Below are 20,945 nucleotides of genomic sequence, written 5' to 3'. Positions count from 1 at the left end.
GATGTTCGTTTTTCCCTTTCTCTATTTGCAAGTGGAACAGGAAAGGAAGTGACTAGTAGTGGTACGGGATACCCTCCGCCATGTGCAGTACAGTGGATTGCAGAGTATCTGTGTAGATGTAAATTTAGATTCTGGAAGCAATGTATTAAATTTTGAAATGTCCTCTGTTAGGTTTAAAACAAATGGAAAAATCGGATGAGAGTTTGGAAGTAGCACTGACATTTACAGTTAAGCAATAAACAAGCAAGAGTCTCCAAACTCTCCAGCAGTCGTGCACTCGACCGCACCTGTTGCAGAGCCTTTTTCGACTTTTGTGGTGGTCCTTTGCAGTCGGAGGAGTTATTAGTACACTGCTACTAAATTGGAGTCCTCAGTCACTTTTACACAGTTTTGTTGCAGCGGGTATTGACCCATTCCCACTCGCGTGTCGTGCTGCAAGCGATGAAGGAAGCGGCCAAAGCAAACAAGCGCTTCGATGTCTATGTCACTGTGTCTTCACCAGATAATAGTGGGTAAGTGTCTCTTATTCTTGTTATTATTATTGTCGTAGTAGTAGTAGTCGTAGTAGTGAATTCTCCCAATAAATGGAAGATGTTAACCCTGTGTTACTCGGGCGATAATTCCTGACGTGGTCACTCACGCCGATGACAGGTGTCATCCACAACATAAATAGTGTATTTGGACAGTGGATGATTTATATGGATGATTTCAGGTGTGTTTTATTTACATCTAAATGTAATCCATTTAGTACACATCTACAGTAAGGTGTACACTATGTGAGAAATATTTTTGGCAGTTGCTCATAAACAGCTCCACTCCATCTCTGTTAGCAGCCAACTTGTCAGTCTCTCTGCAGACTCCTCTATCAAGGGTGCTATCAGACATCAGACATCTCAAGAGCAACCTGAATCGGTCTGCACATGTGCATAAATAACATGATTCAAGTCCGTTGCCATTTGAGTTGTCCCAGAATTTCAATAAATTCTTTCTAGAACATCTCAGAGGTTCACACAGACATTAAAGACCAATGAAAGCTGTGATCTCTATAACACCAGTTTCTGCAGCATCCCTTTCACTAGAAAAGTTACCAAGAACTTCATTGATATAAATATTAGTACCTGTTGCAATGATGTGTATTATTATATTTTCATCCAAGATTAACTTCAGAATATCTAATTCTGTCTTTGTTATGTGAAATTCATTTTTGGATCCAAGTAAATGCATAATAATAATAATAATAATAATAATACAAGATCATGTTCTGATATCTGAAGGATATTTACTTCTCCTCTTTTTAGTTATTCCATCTTTTCCTCAAAAGAACATATCCTCTTAAATTACTTCTTCCTGTGATTCAAATTCATCATTTTTTGTTCCTGAACCACAGCTGCTTTGAGGTACACAAACCTCTTTCCCCAAGTCATTAATATCACTTTCGGGATACTCACCACTCAGCTCATGGAGCCATTCCAATCGTACATCAGGATCTCTGCTAAACCGTGCTCTGTTTTTGTTTTTCTTTTTTTTTTTTTTATATCTTTGACATTTATTTCACAGTATACACTTTTCTTAGGTAAGTACTGTAAGTAAAAAGCAAATTAACTGTTGTTAGTTTCGATATGTCTAAAATTATGCTTACAAAATTTAGATTGAATCTAGGAAAACAGTAGAGTAACATACACTTGGTTGAGATTGTAGCAACAGAGCTAGCACGGATGACCAGTGTTCTCCAAGTTACAATGATGTTTCAAAAACAATTCAACATGTTACTGAAAGCTAGTAATGCCTGTAGCTGACAGTTGGAGAGTTTATGCCCAGTAAGACAAAATAGAATGGGAAAATCGTGTAGATGACGAGTGTCATCCTTGCGAAGGGTTAAGCAAATGACTCAATCAGGTTTTTTTTTTTTAGGTTTTTCTTGTTGTTCCAGTAGTATGTAACTTCAGATTTGTCTTCTTTGTGTCTGAAGGTATCTCTTTCTAAAATGTTGGATTGACTTATGTTTGCAGTTTTGAGGTCTTCCGAATTTCATTCAGCCAAGGTGTTGAGTTCTTAAGTGATCTTACATAGTCTGTTTCCTTTTTGTCAGTCGCTTTTCAGGTAGTCAGTTGAGATGACTGACGACACTCATTCATCTTTTCTTAATATCAGTTGTGATGTTTGAAGACTTTTCTATTGTTTTTGATTGATTGTAGCCCGTAAACATGTTGAGTATGCCTTGCTCCTAAAACTTTCGTAGTGATCTTTCTCTCTTCTTTCTTGAGTGTCAATGTTTCGCTTGCATAGAGGACTGTTGATTTTGATATTATTGTTATTATTTTTATTATTGTTGTTATTATTATTAGTAGTAGTAGTAGTAGTGGGAATACAAACTGTGTGTGAGGAATTTGTATCAGATTGGATTAATTTCAATTCAGTACCTACCTGATGGCGCCTAAAGAAGATATTTTCATAAGGGATATGCAGTCCTGTTTTGTGAATGAATTGTAAACTTTTTGACAGGCAGAATGAATTGTGTTATACTGAGAGAAAGGGGCACACAAGGACAAAGAAGTAACTTCTGATGTGCCTCAAGGAAATGTCATACTGTTGAGTTCTTCAAAGCTAGGTATCCAACAATAAGGTAGCAGGAAGCGAACACCTACTTACTGAAATCTGTGGCTATAGAAAAGTGGCCTACTGCACTCTGCCATGTCACAGAGCAATGTATCTTAAACAGAATAACACTGGCAACACACGAGTAATGAGAATCAGTTATTAGGATATTGTACACCAAAATAAACTCGGCTTTTACTTGCAGAGAGGACATGCCGCTGATGTAGTTGAAGTTGAGTTTGGGCTGCATTTTAGATTGTAATAAGTTCAGTCTCTGAATAAATTAGCCTTCTGGTGTCACCTTCACTAATGTCAGACAGCTGGAACTGGTCGCACTGTAGATAACTTGTAGCCAACTCTGGGACTGTAAGTGATAACAGTAGGAACTAATGAGAACTGGCAAAGTGTCGGCATGCACTCACTTATATAAAGTGCTTACCATCTGAATGTCATCTTGTGAACTATTTGGTAGTGACAGACGTAACTGTTGGCTGATGGACGCCCATATTTAAATGTCTCATGCAGAAATATAAAGTACTTCCTGGTATGAGCACCACCTGGGAGGCGACTGACCATACTACAAGGGTGGTTTGATAAGTCTGGTAAAATGGCGAGGAAAAAGGCTTTGTAAGTAACTCACTTCTTAACATAATCTCCGTGGAGGGATACACACTTGGTCCAGTTATCCTCCGGATTTTTCAATCCCATTGTAAAAATACTTGTCGACTTCAACTTTCACTTCCTCATTCTGTGAAATTTCTTCCCAGCAAGCCAAAGTTTCAAGTTAGGGAACAGGAAGAAGTCACTTGGGGTTAAGTCTGGTAGCTGCGGTGCATGAGAAACCAATTCAAAGCCCAGTTCGTGCACTTTCACCATTGTTATCACTGATGTGTGGGGTGGTGCATTATCCTGGTGAAAGAACAGTTTTTTGCATGTCAACCTTGGTCTTTTTTCAGACAATGCAATTTTCAAACAGTCCAACAATGAAGCATATTAGGGTCCAGTTATGATTCTGCCTTTTTCCAAGTAATCTATGTCAGTTATTCTGTGGGAATGCCAAAAATCGTCCTCACCTTGTCAGCTGACAAAATGGTCTCTGTCCTCTATGGTGCTCTTTCGTCAGATTTTGTCCATTGATTTGCCAGTTGTTTTGACTATGCTGTGTAATGATGGATGCCTACAGTCTCAGCAGTCTCACGAATTTTCATTTGGTCACCTTGGATTACCATATCGTGGTTTTTGTCAGTGGTTTTCTTTGTGTTGACCTCATTTGCAACAGCCGGAGCACACGTCTTCAGCCGTTGTCCAACTATGTTTAAATTTATTACTCCAAATGTAAATGGTCTTCAGTGATGGTGCAAAATTGGCGTTAACTTCATCTGATTCTGTTTTGTACGGCAGTCCTACCATTTAAATGAAAATGTTTATGTCCGTTATAATTATCCGGGCTGTTATGCCGTGGCCGGTTGATGAATTCTGTGTCGATTCCCACCGTTTCGTCTCCGACTGCAGGAGACATCTTCAAGGGGGTCCGTAGCTCAATGGAAGGTCCAACACACCCACTGGCTCGCTACTGACTGCTGCTAAATTCCGTGTCCGCGCGCTCCCACGCCGCGGTGTGACGTCACATGTTTTGAAAACGTCAGTGCAATTGGCTGCTGTCCGTCGCTGTCGATCGCCATTGCCATCACCCAGTAGTGGGCGGGTGGTACACATCTTCTTTAACACCGGCATCCCTATGCCATTTAATTTCACACCCTCCTCCTTACGGTTGAAATTATTTGGGTGTTTAGCGATTTTGATTGCCTCCCCATAGAGCCTTTCGTAATATCCGCTTGTGGCCGCTAGTACTTGCGTCTCCTCGAAACGAATATTGTGGTTCCCTGGCTGGAAAGCATGCTCTGCAACAGCTGATCGTTCAGTTTCTCCTCTTCTGCAGTTTCTCTTATGCTCTTCCAAACGTTTAGAAACAGTTCTTTTAGTGGTACCCACATAAACATCACCACAGCTGCATGGGATCCTATACACTCCAGTTGTTTCCAGTGGTTTGCGAGCTTCCTTGGCAGGCTTAAGGTATTCCTGTATCTTCCTGGTGGGCTTGTAAATTATGGTAATACTCCGCTTCGTCAAGATCCTCCCTATTCTTTCCATTACATTTTTAACAAACGGCAGGAAAACCTTAGATTTTGCTGTAGCCGGTACGTCAGTATGATTTCTGCGTGGCTGCCTCAACGCATGTTTTATTTCGGCGGACGAATATCCGTTCTTGATTAGTGCATTGTGGAGATGTTCCATCTCAGCGTCAAGCAGCTCAGGTTCACAAATATTTCTAGCTCTGTCCGCTAACGCCTTGATAACACCCCGCTTCTGTTGTGGGTGGTGGTTCGAATCCCGGTGCAAATAACGGTCCGTGTGCGTGGGTTTGCGGTATACTGAGTGGCGCAAACTACCATTTTCGTTTCTAAAAACAAGCACATCGAGGAAATGTAACTTGCCGTCTACCTCCTCCTCCATTGTAAACTGAATTCTCGAGTTTATACTGTTCAGATGTTCGTGGAACCAGCTTAGTTCCTCCCTACCATGTCTCCACAGCACAAACGTGTCATCCACGTATCGGAACCATACATTTGGTTTTTTGCTGGCAGTACCTAAGGCCTGTTCTTCGAATTTCTCCATAAAGAAGTTTGCAATTACGGGACTTAGGGGGCTTCCGATAGCCACACCATCCGTTTGCTCATAAAACTGTTCATTCCACTTGAAGTATGTGGTCGTCAAACAACACTTAAACAGTTCTGAAATATCGGCAGGAAAAATTCGATCCAGCTGTTCCAATACATCATTAAGTGGAACCATGGTAAACAGCGACACCACATCGAAGCTGACCAATATGTCCTCCGGCTGGACCACTATGCCATTCAATCTGCTGATGCAATGTGTCGAATTCTTTACATAAGAAACTTCCTGGCAGATTAAAACTGTGCGCCCAACCGAGACTCGAACTCGGGACCTTTGCCTTTCGCGGGCAGGTGCTCTACCAACTGAGCTACCGAAGCACGACTCACGCTCGGACCTCACAGCCTTACTTCTGCCAGTATCTCGGTCTCGGTCGGGCGCACAGTTTTAATCTGCCAGGAAGTTTCATATCAGCGCACACTCCGCTGCAGAGTGAAAATCTCATTCTGGCTCTTTACATAAGAGTCCGAACGGCCCACATGTGGTTTTAGCAGTGTAGTCAAAAACTTGGCTAACGAGTAGGTGGGCAAACCAATGGAACGTTGGGAATCGACACAGAATTCATCAACCGACCACGGCATAACAGCCTGGATAATTATAATGGACATGATATTCCGACCGTGAAAGTCTACATTTTAGTATGAAAATGTTTAGTAACAGCACAAAATTCACTTTTCTCAATTTGGAATCACGGTTGACACACTGATCAGTTCAGATGACCGTCAGCAACGAGTTATACGCTGTAAATTGTTGAAACTCTTTAAATGGTCATTGGAATAACGGAGCTCACCAACTATGAAGGAGCGACAAAAATGTTCCATTCTTTCATGGAAATTCACCAGACTTATTAAACCACACTCTTATATGAGGTGCCACACTTTTATCGCCACCAGAAGGAAAATTCTGTCAAAACAAATTAAAATTGTGTGATGGAATTGCCTGCAGTGCATAACTTCAGGGAAAATGTAAGCCCTCTCTACACACTGACCAAGCTTTCGGCTGAAAAGGACAGGCAGCTCACCCAGTAAGGCCCATGCCTTCACCAATCTACCCTCTCACCTGGCACTGTAAAATCTGAAATGACAAATATTTGAAAAAGGTACTTAAATATTTTGTTAATAACTGCTTTGGAAATTCCAGCTGTTACTCATTGTGTTCTGTAAATATTGCTCCCATGGTGATGACGGCGATTGTAGCCCACCGAGTAAATCTCAGACTATTAAGTGAGAGATCTGGGATTCAGTCTGCAGTCAGTATGAGGATTTTTTTCTATTACATTTCACTTCTCTCACCTCTGACAGTGTTTTTTTTAATCCCAGCAATACCAACGCCTTTTCCATAACGTATACTACCAACAGGGAGAGGGTACTTTATGCCCACAACAAGGAAAAATTTTTAAAACATATAACGTCATTAATTGTTTTTCTTTTTTATTAACAACATAGTTTTTAAAGACTTACTTATGTATAGGTAAGGTCCAGAGCCTGAAAATACGCAGACGAGTAAAAAAAATCACAACACCATAAAACAATTAATGTAGAATAATGAAATTTTGGGACATTTGTCTAGGTAGCATATTTAAGTGATTAACATTGCAAGATCACAGATAAATGCAAATGTGTGAGAAACCATTGAAGATGTGAAATTCTGGTACATTAATAACTGATCTAACCACCAGAATGTCGAATGCAAGTGTGCAAATGTGCATGCATTGTGTTGTATAGGTGCCAGATGTCAGTTTGTGGGATGGAGTTTCATGCTTGTTGCACTTGGTCGGTCAATACAGGGACAGTTAATGTTGCTTGTAGATAACGTTGGAGTTGTCATCCAATATGTGCTTCATTGGAGACAGGTCTAGTGTCAACATGTCGACATACTGTGGAGCGTGTTGGGTTTACAACAGCGGTATTTGGGCAAGCGTTATCCTGTTGGAAAACATCCCCTGCAGTGCTCTACACGAATGGCGGAACAATAGGTCAAATCACCAGATTGACGTACAAATTTGCAGTCGAAGTGAGTGGGGTAACCATGAAAGTGCTCTTGCTGTCATATGAAATCACCTGCCAGATCACAGCTCCAAGTGTAGGTTCAGCATATCTAGCATGCAGACAGGTTGGATGCAGGCCTTCAGCTGATCTCCTCCTGACAGATGAACATCATTGGCACTGAGCCAAAAGCAGCTTTCATCAGGAAACACAACAGACCTCTACCCTGCTCTCCGGTGAGCTCTTATTGAACACAGGTAGGTATTTCTCTGCAGTACAAAACATTCCCGACCGTTGGTCGACAACACCTCGGCAATGGGTCTGTAACTATCGGCAACAGTCTGATCCGCAGGCAGTATGACCCAGCTATCCCACAGTATTACGTTGTGTTGCTTCCACATTGCAGCAATGTTGACTGCTACACTTTTACGGCTACCCAGTGCTGTACAATCTGACCCATGTAAATGCGCGTAAGGTATCATATGTTGATGTTCATGTAGCTGTCTTAAGAAAATGAATGAACCCATGTATATACTTACAACAGGGGGACCCAGAAAAACCAGAATTTTTCTTATTTTGCACTTTTATTGAACTCTACATTCACTATACTTTAGTCCTCTTCAAAGTACTGTCCATGTGCATTACTGCACTTGTCATAGCACTTTTGCCACTGCTGATAACAGTTCTGGAACTCTTGAGGCAGAATACTGTTCAATGTTGTTAGTGTCTTTTTCTTTGACATCACCCACATCACTGAAATGCTTTCCTTTCAGGGTTTGCTTCATCCGTGGAAACAAAAAAAAAATCATATGGAGCCACATTGGGTGAGTGGGTAAAGCACAAGCACCATGTTGGTGTTTGCCATGAACTTTTGGACCGTTGGAGCTGTGTGGGCTGGAGCATTGTTGTGATGGAGCAACCAGTCCCCATTGCTCCCCATTTCTGGCCATTTTTGCCGCACTCTCTCTCGTAATCTTCATAACACATCTAGATAAAATGTCCTGGAGGAATGATCTCCTTGTGGAGAATGCCATTGTCTTAAAAGGTTTTCACATTGGATCGCACTTTATGTGCTTTCTTGGGCCACGGTGGCATTTCAGTTTTCCTCTAGCTCGATGTTTGCTTTGACTCTGAATTATACCTATAGCACCAACTTGCATCCCACGTCACAATTCTCTTAAGAAAATTTGGATCATCTGCACTTAACTCTTCAAGTTGTGGCAAACATTCACGCAGTTTTTTCTTTGGTCATATGTGAGAAAGTGAGGAACAAATTTTGCTGACACCTGTCTCATGCGCAAATCTTCAGTTAAAATTTGCTTGACCATGCTCTGTGACACTTTTGTTTCCTGAGAAATTTGGTCAGTGGTCCTTTGATGATCTTAATCAGTTGCGCGTTTCATTGTGACAATGTTTTCGTCACTTCCTCCTGTCAAAGAACGACTGGGTCATGGCGTGTCTTCAGTTGACATGTTGGCAGATTTGAAACAAGAAAACCACTCCTAGACCTGTGATTTCCCCAAAGCATTGTCAGTAAAGGCTTACTGAAAAATTCTGTGGCGTATCTTCAGTTGACACATTGCCACATTTGAAATGAGGAAACCACTTGTAGATCTGTGATTTGCCCAAAGCACCACCATTAAAGAATTGCTGAAACAGGAAACAATATCTCACTCAGACTCTTTGCGCCTTCTTGTTGGCCATGTCATTAATCACATAAGGGTTGAAACAGGAACACAAACAACAGAACACCACAAGCAAACTACTTAACTCCGACTGACATCGGCATACTCGGTGACATGGGAGACTCCAAACTAACACCACCTAGTGGCACAATGCGTAACTACAAAGTGTATGCGTGCAACAGTTTTATTTCGGTTATTTTTGGGCTTCCCTCGTAGACTTATTGCTCGTTTATTTTCTTAAGACAGTCACATAAAGATTAATAAGTGATACCTAAGGTGCATTTATGTGGGCCATACTTCACAGCAATGTGAGAGTGCAAAAGTGCAGCAGTCAACATTTCTGCATTGTGAGAGCAGCAAAAGCTAATATTGCAGGATATAGCTACACATCTGTGAAGGGAACATAAACAAGCTTGGATATATATGCTGCAATAAAAGTGTTCTCTGCTTGCAACCTTACAATGGTTGTTCCATTTCCTTACTCATTGTTTTAATTTGCAATTTTGTCTATAATATGGTTATAACCTGAGATTTTTTCCTCGTTTCCTAAGGGTTCTGATGAGCAAAAAGTTGCGTGACCTGGGTATTCCGGTGACAGTCATCCTCGATTCCGCTGTCGGCTACATCATGGAACAAGTCGACCTCGTCATGGTCGGAGCAGAAGGTGTTGTGGAAAGTGGAGGCATCATAAACAAGGTGACACAGCTTTCGCATCTCCTACAGTGAAACAAGTCACCTTGTAGTGTTAATCTCAATGCATAATCTATGTATATGTGTATGTAACACACAATTCTCTTGTTTTCAACACTTTTGATTCCTGTTCAGTTGTAATTTGATGCCTAACGTTAAAACAGAACATTACTACTGCACGATGCCTGACTAACAAGGGGAGGCCACGATGTTGGCATCACAGATGTACTTCTAACTTTGTACATCTTTAGTAGACCATTAAAACAACATAATGTGCAATTAGTAAGGTGAACTACTGTGGCAATTCAGAGAAAATCGTAAGAGAAATTATACGTATCTAACTGAACAATGGAAAATTCAGGATGGAATGTAACAATACGATAGAAGGAAAGTTGCCACTCACCACATAGTGGAGATGCTGAGTCGCGATAGGCACAATAAAAAAAGATTCACACAATCATAGCTTTCGGTCAATAAGGCCTTTGTCAGAAGTAGACACACACACACACACACACACACACACACACACACACAAACGCGCGCGCGTGCGCGCAAGCGCAACTTGCACACATGTCTGCAGTCTCAGAGAGCTGAAACTACACTTCGAGCAGCAGCACCAGTGCATGATGGGAGTGGTGACTGGGTGGGGGTAAGGAGGAGGCTGGTGCGGGGAGAGGGAGGATAGTATGGTGGGAGTGGCGGACAGTGAAGTGTTGCGGTTTAGACGGAGGGTAGGAGAGAAGGTATGGAGGGGGAGGGGGTAAGTGGTGGATACGAGAGAAATGAAAATGAAAATAAATTAAAACACTGGGTGTGGCGGTGAAATGACGGCTGTGTAGTGCCGGGATGGGAACAGGGAGGGGGCTGTATGGGTGAGGACAGTGACTAACAAAGGTTGAGACCAGGAGGGTTACGGGAACATAGGATGTATTGCAGGGAAAGTTCCCACCTGCGCAATTCAGAAAAGCTGGTGCTGGTGGGAAGGATCCATATGGCACAGGCTGTGAAGCAGTCATTGAGATGAGGGGTATCATGTTTGGCTGCATGTTCAGTTACAGGGTGGTCCACTTGCTTTTTGGCCACAGCTTGTCGGTGGCCATTCATGCGGACAGACAGCTTGTTTGTTGTCATGCGTACATAGAATGCAGCTTAGCTTGTAAATCACATGACTGGTTTCACAGGTAGTCCTGCCTTTGATGGGATAGGTGATGTTAGTGACCGGACTGGAGTAGGTGGTGGTAGGAGGATGTATGGGACAGGTCTTTCCTTTCCGAAGGCCTCACCTTTTGCCCCACTCCCAAATTCAACCATGCAGGACTAGTTAAAGACCTTCCCTCCTTCTCCTGGTCCCTACAGTGGAAACACTTTTTCGCCAACAACCCAACCAATCAGACTCAACCAAAGACCAATATTGAACCTTGCCTAACTCAGTTCACTCCTCCATCCAACCGTGATGCACCCCCACTGCCTCCAAATCATCTCCTGTTAACGTTCCAGACTTTCTTATCCTCGAATCTTGCCTCACCATCATTCCCCAAATCCCTCAACATGCATACTAACCTTACACCCACAGAAAGAACCGCAGTCCACCATCTAAAAACTGATCCCGATCTTAAAATCCTACCTGCAGACAAAGGCTCCACCACCGTAGTTTTGAACCACAAGGATTACGTGGCAGAAGGACTCCATCAGCTGTCAGATGCCGGCCAGAGTGGCCGAGCGGTTCTGGGCGCTACAGTCTCGAACCACGCGACCGCTACGGTCGCAGGTTCGAATCCTGCCTCGGGCATGGATGTGTGTGATGTCCTTAGGTTAGTTAAGTTTAAGTATTTCTAAGTTCTAGGGGACTGATGACCACAGCAGTTAAGTCCCATAGTGCTCAGAGCCATTTGAACCATTTTTCAGCTGTCAGATACTTCCACCTACAAACCATGCCACAGTGATCCCATTCCAGCAATCCAGCAGGATCTCCAATCACTACTCAAATCCTTAGGCCTGTCCCAGAACCTCTCCCCAGAGTCCCTCTCTCTACTTACCCCTACCACTCCCCCGCACTACATGCTTCCTAAAGTCCATAAACCCAACCACCCAGAACACCCCATTGTGGCCGGTTACTGTGCCCCCACTGAGAGAATCTCTGCTCTCGTAGACCAACACCTTCAACCTATTACCTGGAACCTATCCTCCTATATAAAAGATACCAACCATTTCCTCGACCGACTCTCCACAGTTCTTTTCCCTTTACCACACAGTGCCCTGCTTGTCACTATTGATGCCACCTCCCTGTACACTAACATTCCTAATGCCCATGGCCTTACTGCTATCGAGCACTACCTTTCCAGACACCCTATGGATTCCAAACCAACAACCTCCTTCCTGGTGTCCATGACCAACTATATCCTCACCCACAATTACTTCTCCTTTGAAGGCATTACCTACAAACAAATCCGCAGTACGGCTATGGGCACCCACATGGTGCCATCCTATGCTAACCTATTCATGGGCCATCTAGAGGAATACTTCCTAAAAACCCATAATCCTAAACCCCTCACCTGGTTCAGATTAATTGATGACATCTTTGCTATCTGGATTGAAGGTGAGGACCTCAACAACTTCTCCCCCATTTGCTTCACCTGGTCCTACTCAACCCAACAAGCCATCTTCCTAGATGTTGACCTCTGCCTCAGAGATGGCCACATCAGTACCTCTGTCCATATCAAACCTACTAACCACCAGAAATACCTCCACTTCGACAGCTGCCACCCGTTTCATACCAAGAAGTCCCTTCCGTGCAGCCTAGCCACCCGTGGTCATCGCATCTGCAGTGACGAGCAGTCCCTCTCTAAATATACTGAGGGTCTCTCTGAAGCCTTTACTGACCGTAATTATCCTCCCATCCTCGTACAAAAACAAATCTCCCGTGCCTTATCTTTCCAGTGTCCCACCACCTCCCAAAGTCCCACAGTCTGGCCACAGAGGAGCATTCCCCTTGTTACTCACTACCACCCGGGCCTGGAGCAACTGAATTACATTCTCCGCCAGGGTTTCGATTACCTCTCATCGTGCCCTGAAATGAGAAATGTCCTACCCACTATCCTTCCCATCCTTCCTACCGTGGTATACCACCATCCACCGAACCTACACAATATACTTGTCCATCCTTACAGAACCCCTGCTCCCAATCCATTACCTCATAGCTCATACCCCTGTAATAGACCTAGATGCAAGACCTGTCCCATACATCCTCCTACCACCACCTACTCCAGTCTGGTCACTAACATCACCTATCCCATCAAAGGCAGGGCTACCTGTGAAACCAGTCATGTGATTTACAAGCTAAGCTGCAACCACTGTGCTGCATTCTACGTAGGCATAACAACCAACAAGCTGTCTGTCCGCATGAATGGCCACCGACAATCTGTGGCCAAAAAACAAGTGGACCACCCTGTTGCTGAACACGCTGCCAAACATGATACTCCTCATCTCAATGACAGCTTCACAGCCTATGCCATATGGATCCTTCCCACCAACACCAGCTTTTCTGAATTGCGCAGGTGGGAACTTCCCCTGAAATTCATCCTACGTTCCCATAACCCTTCTGGCCTCAACCTTCGTCAGTCACTTTCCTCACCCATCCACCCCCTCCCTGTTCCCATTCCAGCACACCCTTTTAATTTATTTTTATTTCTCTCCTTTCCGCTACTTACTCCCCCTTCCACAGCTTCTCTCCTGCCCTCCGTCTAAACTGCAACACTTCACTGTCAGCACTCCCACCATAATATCCTTCCCCCTCCCCGCCCCAGCCTCTTCCTTGCCTCCACCCAGTCGCCACTGATGCTGCTATTCGCAGTGTAGTTTCAGCTCTCTGAGACTGCAGACGTGTGTGCAAGTTGCACTTTGTGTGTGTGTGTGTGTGTGTGTGTGTGTGTGTGTGTGTGTGTGTGTGTGTACTGCTTAATGACCGAAAGCTGTGATTGTGTGAATCTTTTTTTTATTGTGCCTATTGCGACTTAGCATCTCCGTTATATGGTGAGTGGCAACTTTCCTTCTCTTGTATTATTATATAACTGATGTATCTGTCCATAGGTGCGGGACATTAGAGTTCATGCAGGTTAAGTGGTTAGTGATCAAGCTTCATAAGACAGGGTGTATACGACCCGGGAAATCCGGGAGATCCGGGAATTTTTTCGTCCGGGACAAAACTGGGAAAAACCCGGGAATTTTTTAGAATTCCGGGAACTTTTCCTCGTTTTAGTTACCAGTTAAATTTTTGTGATTTTGACTGGTAAGAACAAGTACTCTAACGAAGGATATTACTGTGTCCCGCTTCTGCAGAATAATGCTGCAGCAAAAAAACATGAACGAGAGAAAAAAACGAAAATAAAACTTAAGTTGCAAAGGAAATGCGCCATATACAACAACAATACACAGTGCTCATACAAGCGTCTGCCAACCAAAGTGTGTCAAAGGCTTTAGGAAGAATATGCAGTGCTTCCTAACAACAAATTGCCTCTGATGAGCGTGACATGACAGCTGTTTACATTTGATTCATTTGAGCAGTTGCGGGCGGGCTCTTGCGGATGCGCAGTTGAGTCGCCTATGGGTAGTACCTTCTCCCTTGATTGTAGAATGAAGGCTTTCACGACCGGGTGACATGGCTGTTGATATACTTTCCGGGATGTGAGGTCGTGGTCCAAGAACTTTTACGCACATCCCGGAAAGTATATCAACAGCCATTACCTTCTCATGCTTCTGGCTACAGATGTGTGGCTGGGCGCCACTATCGAAATTGCTCCGGTTCGGAAATATCGTAGATCCGGGGCTGATGCACAGAGCAGTCTGAGTTGTTGTGGGGAGGTAGGTAGTCTCCACGTGACTTGTGTTTACGTTTAGTGATTTTACTGTTTCCTCTTCGTTTATTGCTCTCACATTAAATGAAAACAAAACGGACTTCTGTGGCCGGGAGCTACCAAATGAATTAAAATACGTTTGCATAATTACGGAAGGCTAAAATATGTTGTTAGTTTCAGGTTTTATTTCCATCTTTCAGACAGTTAAGCATTAATCACCTTGCAGAACGATGAAGTTATTTTTGTCGGCTTGCTAAAGAGATCTGGCTTTTATTAATATTTTGCGCTGAGGCAGTCAATTTATTTGAAACGAAGTGTTTAATTTCACACTGTTGGCTAGTTTCAACTGTTCACTGCATTTCAAGTGGACGTTTTCCATCTTCTAACTCATATGGCATTATGCCATAATAAAGAACCAAACATGAGATAATACAGTACTGGTACTCAAGAAAATTTACATCCAAATCTGGACATACGATTGTGCACTTTAAGCCAAATTATGCATTTTAGTATAGTTCAGGAAATTCCGATGCTCTTGAAGTATCCTTTGATGTCTTGTCTCTTTATGACATAATGCAAGAGCTTTTAATATTTTACATGTACGAAAATGGTGGGTTTCTGCGTCATAGTAGCTGCGCAGGCGCAGTGACGCCTGTTATCTGGCGCTCTCTGGCAACTGCTGAAACGAACCAATTTCTAACAGGTCACGGGAAAATATTGCGAATGGTGGTTTGAAAATTTCTTTTTACGCAAGATGAACTCTGTGCCAGAATGTACGATGAATTTCTTAAATCACAGAGCGTTTGACTCTCATTTAAAAATCAACTCTTTGAGGACGACCATTTAGAAGAATTTCGAGCCCAGAAGATCAGACATTTACGTCGTAATTAAAAATTTTACTGCCACATTTTTGTGATGTATCTTAAAGTGTAACACGCACAAAATGAGCAACATTATGTGTGGAAGCTTAGCTTCTCTTTTAGCTTATTAATCTTCGAGACCAATATTATTTGTGAAAGCTTTGTTTTTCTTCTAGCAAAACTATGTATATTAATTTAAACCATTAACTTTTCTTTTTGTGTGTTCGCGCTACTTAGGAGGGATCTTGCAATTGGTTGACTACCTACGTGTCCTGTGCTGTCATCAGCTGCCGAGATCACGTGACATGAGCTATGACTGGCTTACAAAAGCGCGTCACAATCTCGATTTCATTGCTTCGGAAAGTAACATGCAGTGTTGGTGGAATTCGAATTTATACCTCCGTAAAACAAAGAAATGCAGCGTACATGTTGCTGCACATCAAAGATCTTTCCAAAACGTGTTTTTTTTCCCCTGCGTTTCGTTTTCTAAAGTGCCAGCAAATTCTACGTCTCTGTAGAAAACCATAAACATTCTAAGGATTGATGATTTTTACATTGCCGATGAAAAGTATACTGTCATGTTACACGGAAAAAGTGTATTTTCATCCGGGAGAAAGTGTATTTTCAACCGGGAAAAATCCGGGAATTTTTTTTCCTTGTCCACGTATACACCCTGTAAGACAAACATGTATGAGGCGATGGTTCGGTTCCCACTCAAACCTTTGTTTTTGTAGTACAAGTGTAAACCCTGTGATATAAAAAAAACTGTACCCTCACTATTCATTCTTGCTACTTTAGCAGTGCCTCACTGCTACGCAGGCTAACTGCCAAATGGGGGCCTGCCTCTGTGTCTGCAGCTCGAAGTGTCGAAGTGCAAAGTAGTTCCGGGTACCTTAACAGATTGCATGTACAAGGGATTGCGAAAATCATGACAGTCATACATTTTCAGGAAAACTCCTTGTGTTTATTCATTTACTTGTCAATAGTTATTTATATGTTTGTTCTAATAATTAAATTTAATTAAAAATAGTAAGTACTCAAATAACATTAAATTCACGAAAACTTCATGCAAATACATGTGATTTTTCAAAATTATATTACCTCTCAAGTGGCATATAAATTAAATAATATGAGCAGTGAACCATGAACTATGAACCATGGACCTTGCCGTTGGTGGGGAGGCTTGCGTGCCTCAGCGATACAGATAGCCGTACCGTAGGTACAACCACAACGGAGGGGTATCTGTTGAGAGGCCAGACAAACGTGTGGTTCCTGAAGAGGGGCAGCAGCCTTTTCAGTAGTTGCAAGGGCAACAGTCTGGGTGATTGACTGATCTGGTCTTGTAACAATAACCAAAACGGCCTTGCTGTGCTGGTACTGCAAACGGCTGAAAGCAAGGGGAAACTACGGCCGTAATTTTTCCCGAGGGCATGCAGCTCTACTGTATGATTAAATGATGATGGCGTCCTCTTGGGTAAAATATTCCGGAGGTAAAATAGTCCCCCATTCGGATCTCCGGGCGGGGACTACTCAAGAGGACGTCGTTATCAGGAGAAAGAAAACTGGCACTCTACGGATCGGAGCGTGGAATGTCAGATCCCTCAATCGGGCAGGTAGGTTAGAAAATTTAAAAAGGGAAATGGATAGGTTAAAGTTAGATATAGTGGGAATTAGTGAAGTTCAGTGGCAGGAGGAACAAGACTTCTGGTCAGGTGACTACAGGGTTATAAACACAAAGTCAAATAGGGGTAATGCAGGAGTAGGTTTAATAATGAATAGGAAAATAGGAGTGCGGGTAAGCTACTACAAACAGCATAGTGAACGCATTATTGTGGCCAAGATAGATACGAAGCCCACACCTACTACAGTAGTACAAGTTTATATGCCAACTAGCTCTGCAGATGAGGAAGGAATTGAAGAAATGTATGATGAAATAAAAGAAATTATTCAGATAGTGAAGGGAGATGAAAATTTAATAGTCATGGGTGACTGGAATTCGAGTGTAGGAAAAGGGAGAGAAGGAAACATAGTAGGTGAATATGGATTGGGGCTAAGAAATGAAAGAGGAAGCCACCTGGTAGAATTTTGCACAAAGCACAACTTAATAATAGCTAACACTTGGTTTAAGAATCATGAAAGAAGGTTGTATACATGGAAGAACCCTGGAGATACTAAAAGGTATCAGATAGATTATATAATGGTAAAACAGAGATTTAGGAACCAGGTTCTAAATTGTAAGACATTTCCAGGGGCAGATGTGGACTCTGACCACAATCTATTGGTTATGACCTGTAGATTAAAACTGAAGAAACTGCAAAAAGGTGGGAATTTAAGGAGATGGGACCTGGATAAACTGAAAGAACCAGAGGTAGTACAGAGTTTCAGGGAGAGCATAAGGGAACAATTGACAGGAAGGGGGGAAAGAAATACAGTAGAAGAAGAATGGGTAGCTTTGAGGGATGAAGTAGTGAAGGCAAAAGAGGACCAAGTAGGTAAAAAGACGAGGACTAGTAGAAATTCTTGGGTAACGGAAGAAATATTGAATTTAATTGATGAAAGGAGAAAATATAAAAATGCAGTAAATGAAGCAGGCAAAATGGAATACAAACGTCTCAAAAATGAGATCGACAGGAAGTGCAAAATGGCTAAGCAGGGATGGTTAGAGGACAAATGCAAGGATGTAGAGGCTTATCTCACCAGGGGTAAGATAGATGCTGCCTACAGGAAAATTAAAGAGACTTTTGGAGATAAGAGAACCACTTGTATGAACATCAAGAGCTCAGATGGAAACCCAGTTCTAAGCAAAGAAGGGAAAGCAGAAAGGTGGAAGGAGTATATAGAGGTTCTATACAAGGGTGATGTACTTGAGGACAATATTATGGAAATGGAAGAGGATGTAGATGAAGATGAAATGGGAGATACGATACTGCGTGAAGAGTTTGACAGAGCACTGAAAGACCCGAGTCGAAACAAGGCCCCCGGAGTAGACAACATTCCATTGGAACTACTGACGGCCTTGGGAGAGCCAGTCCTGACAAAACTCTACCATCTGGTGAGCAAGATGTATGAAACAGGCGAAATACCCTCAGACTTCAAGAAGAATATAATAATTCCAATCCCAAAGAAAGCAGGTGTTGACAGATGTGAAAATTACCGAACAATCAGTTTAATAAGCCACAGTTGCAAAATACTAACACGAATTCTTTACAGACGAATGGAAAAACTAGTAGGAGCCAACCTCGGGGAAGATCAGTTTGGATTCCGTAGAAATACTGGAACACGTGAGGCAATACTGACCTTACGACTTATCTTAGAAGAAACATTAAGGAAAGGCAAACCTACGTTTCTAGCATTTGTAGACTTAGAGAAAGCTTTTGACAATGTTGACTGGAATACTCTCTTTCAAATTCTAAAGGTGGCAGGGGTAAAATACAGGGAGCGAAAAGCTATTTACAATTTGTACAGGAACCAGATGGCAGTTATAAGTGTCGAGGGGCATGAAGCAGTGGTTGGGAAGGGAGTAAGACAGGGTTGTAGCCTCTCCCCGATGCTATTCAATCTGTATATTGAGCAAGCAGTAAAGGAAACAAAAGAAAAATTCGGAGTAGGTATTAAAATCCATGGAGAAGAAATAAAAACTTTGAGGTTCGCCGATGACATTGTAATTCTGTCAGAGACAGCAAAGGACTTGGAAGAACAGTTGAATGGAATGGACAGTGTCTTGAATGGAGGATATAAGATGAACATCAACAAAAGCAAAACGAGGATAATGGAATGTAGCAGAATTAAATCGGGTGATGCTGAGGGAATTAGATTAGGAAATGATACACTTAAAGTAGTAAAGGAGTTTTGCTATTTGGGGAGCAAAATAACTGATGATGGTCGAAGTAGAGAGGATATAAAATGTATACTGGCAATGGCAAGGAAAGCGTTTGTGAAGAAGAGAAATTTGTTAACATAGAGTATAGATTTAAGTGTCAGGAAGTCATTTCTGAAAGTATTTGTATGGAGTGTAGCCTTGTATGGAAGTGAAACATGGACGGTAAATAGTTTGGGCAAGAAGAGAATAGAAGCTTTCGAAATGTGGTGCTACAGAAGAATGCTGAAGATTAGATTGGTAGATCACATAACTAATGAGGAAGTATTGAATAGGATTGGGGAGAAGAGAAGTTTGTGGCACAACTTGACCAGAAGAAGGGGTCGGTTGGTAGGACATGTTCTGAGGCATCAAGGGATCACCAATTTAGTATTGGAGGGCAGCGTGGAGGGTAAAAATCGTAGGGGGAGACCAAGAGATGAATACACTAAGCAGATTCAGAAGGATGTAGGTTGCAGTAGGTACTGGGAGATGAAGAAGCTTGCACAGGATAGAGTAGCATGGAGAGCTGCATCAAACCAGTCTCAGGACTGAAGACCACAACAACAACATGAGCAGTGAAGAAAAAAATATAGATTAAGAATTAAGTTTGAGCAAGAGTCAAACCTTACAAAGCTCAAACGCTAACTACTTGACCACCGTGAATTCTAATGTCCTGTGTCCACGCACAGATACATCAGTTACATAAGACATGTGTAAAGTTTCTGCAGCAATCTTCTCCTAATTTCCAGTGTAGTTCACCTTACTACTTGCACATTATGTTGTTTTAATGTTCTACTAAAGGCGTAAAAATTTTGAAGTAAATCTGTAAACTCAACATCATGGCCTCCCCTAAAGTAATACTGGAAAAGTGTTTTTTCAGTACAAATCTATGGATGATGGACTGTCACTGTTCTTAACCAGAAAAAAAAAAAAAGAACTATCTATTCACTGGCTACTGTTCCGTCGGAATCTTAGAAGTGTTCTGAACTAATGTGCCAGCAAGGTTGACATCTGGACTTGCTACTAAAAGCTAAACCTAAGTACACACACACACACACACAGTTACAATTATAATATTAAATAGTGTTTATATATTTAGGTAGGTTAAATGGATTGTGTCCAGATTCAGACAGAATTACTGAATAATTATGTCACTATTGCAAATTTTCCTACATAAATTTATAAATGCTTGACTTACTGTGAATTTATTGAAAAACTATTACACAATCTCGGTGTAGTTGATTGTCACTCAACTGAAACTGTAATGTGAAACAGCTATAGCAAAGTACCTAATTCTGTGTATGTAGCCATATGTAACAAGTGTGGTGTTTCAGTAAATATGGCAGCATAATGACATAATTGAACTAATTTTTAAACTGTGTTGTGTTGTCCAAGAAATGGTGAACATTTAAGAATTTATTTAACATTTCTCTTTTAAGAAAACAAGGTTTTCCTGCTTAAGTTTTCTGTATAACCAGTCACTGTATATAGCTGTGAGTAATAATTTAAATTTTCCTGCAAAATAAGAAAAGTATTTTGTTTTATTATTAACTTTAGGAATAACCACCATTGTTCTAATGTTCTTTGCTGTTAACTATCTTGAAATATTGCCAGTGGTATCCTATTAACTTCTCGTATCCACACATTTGTTTGTTATGAAAATGGCTCCACTGAGTTGGTTTTTCTCC

General features: G+C 42.0%; 1 protein-coding gene across 1 annotated transcript in view; it reads left to right on the top strand.

Moving 5' to 3' along the window:
- The window catches only part of LOC126109812 (translation initiation factor eIF-2B subunit alpha), an 80,342-nt gene that overhangs the window by 20,178 nt on the left and 39,219 nt on the right, over positions 1-20,945 (top strand). The window contains exons 5-6 of the mRNA XM_049914872.1: positions 400-512; positions 9,550-9,694. Coding sequence (XP_049770829.1) covers positions 400-512; positions 9,550-9,694 — 258 coding nt within the window. The remainder of the gene's footprint in view (positions 1-399; positions 513-9,549; positions 9,695-20,945) is intronic.

This window comes from Schistocerca cancellata, chromosome 12 (genome assembly GCF_023864275.1).
Source record: "Schistocerca cancellata isolate TAMUIC-IGC-003103 chromosome 12, iqSchCanc2.1, whole genome shotgun sequence".
Classification (NCBI taxonomy): Eukaryota; Metazoa; Arthropoda; class Insecta; order Orthoptera; family Acrididae; genus Schistocerca; species Schistocerca cancellata.
Note: the sequence above shows the minus strand (reverse complement) of the source record. Positions and strands in the feature narration are given on the sequence as shown.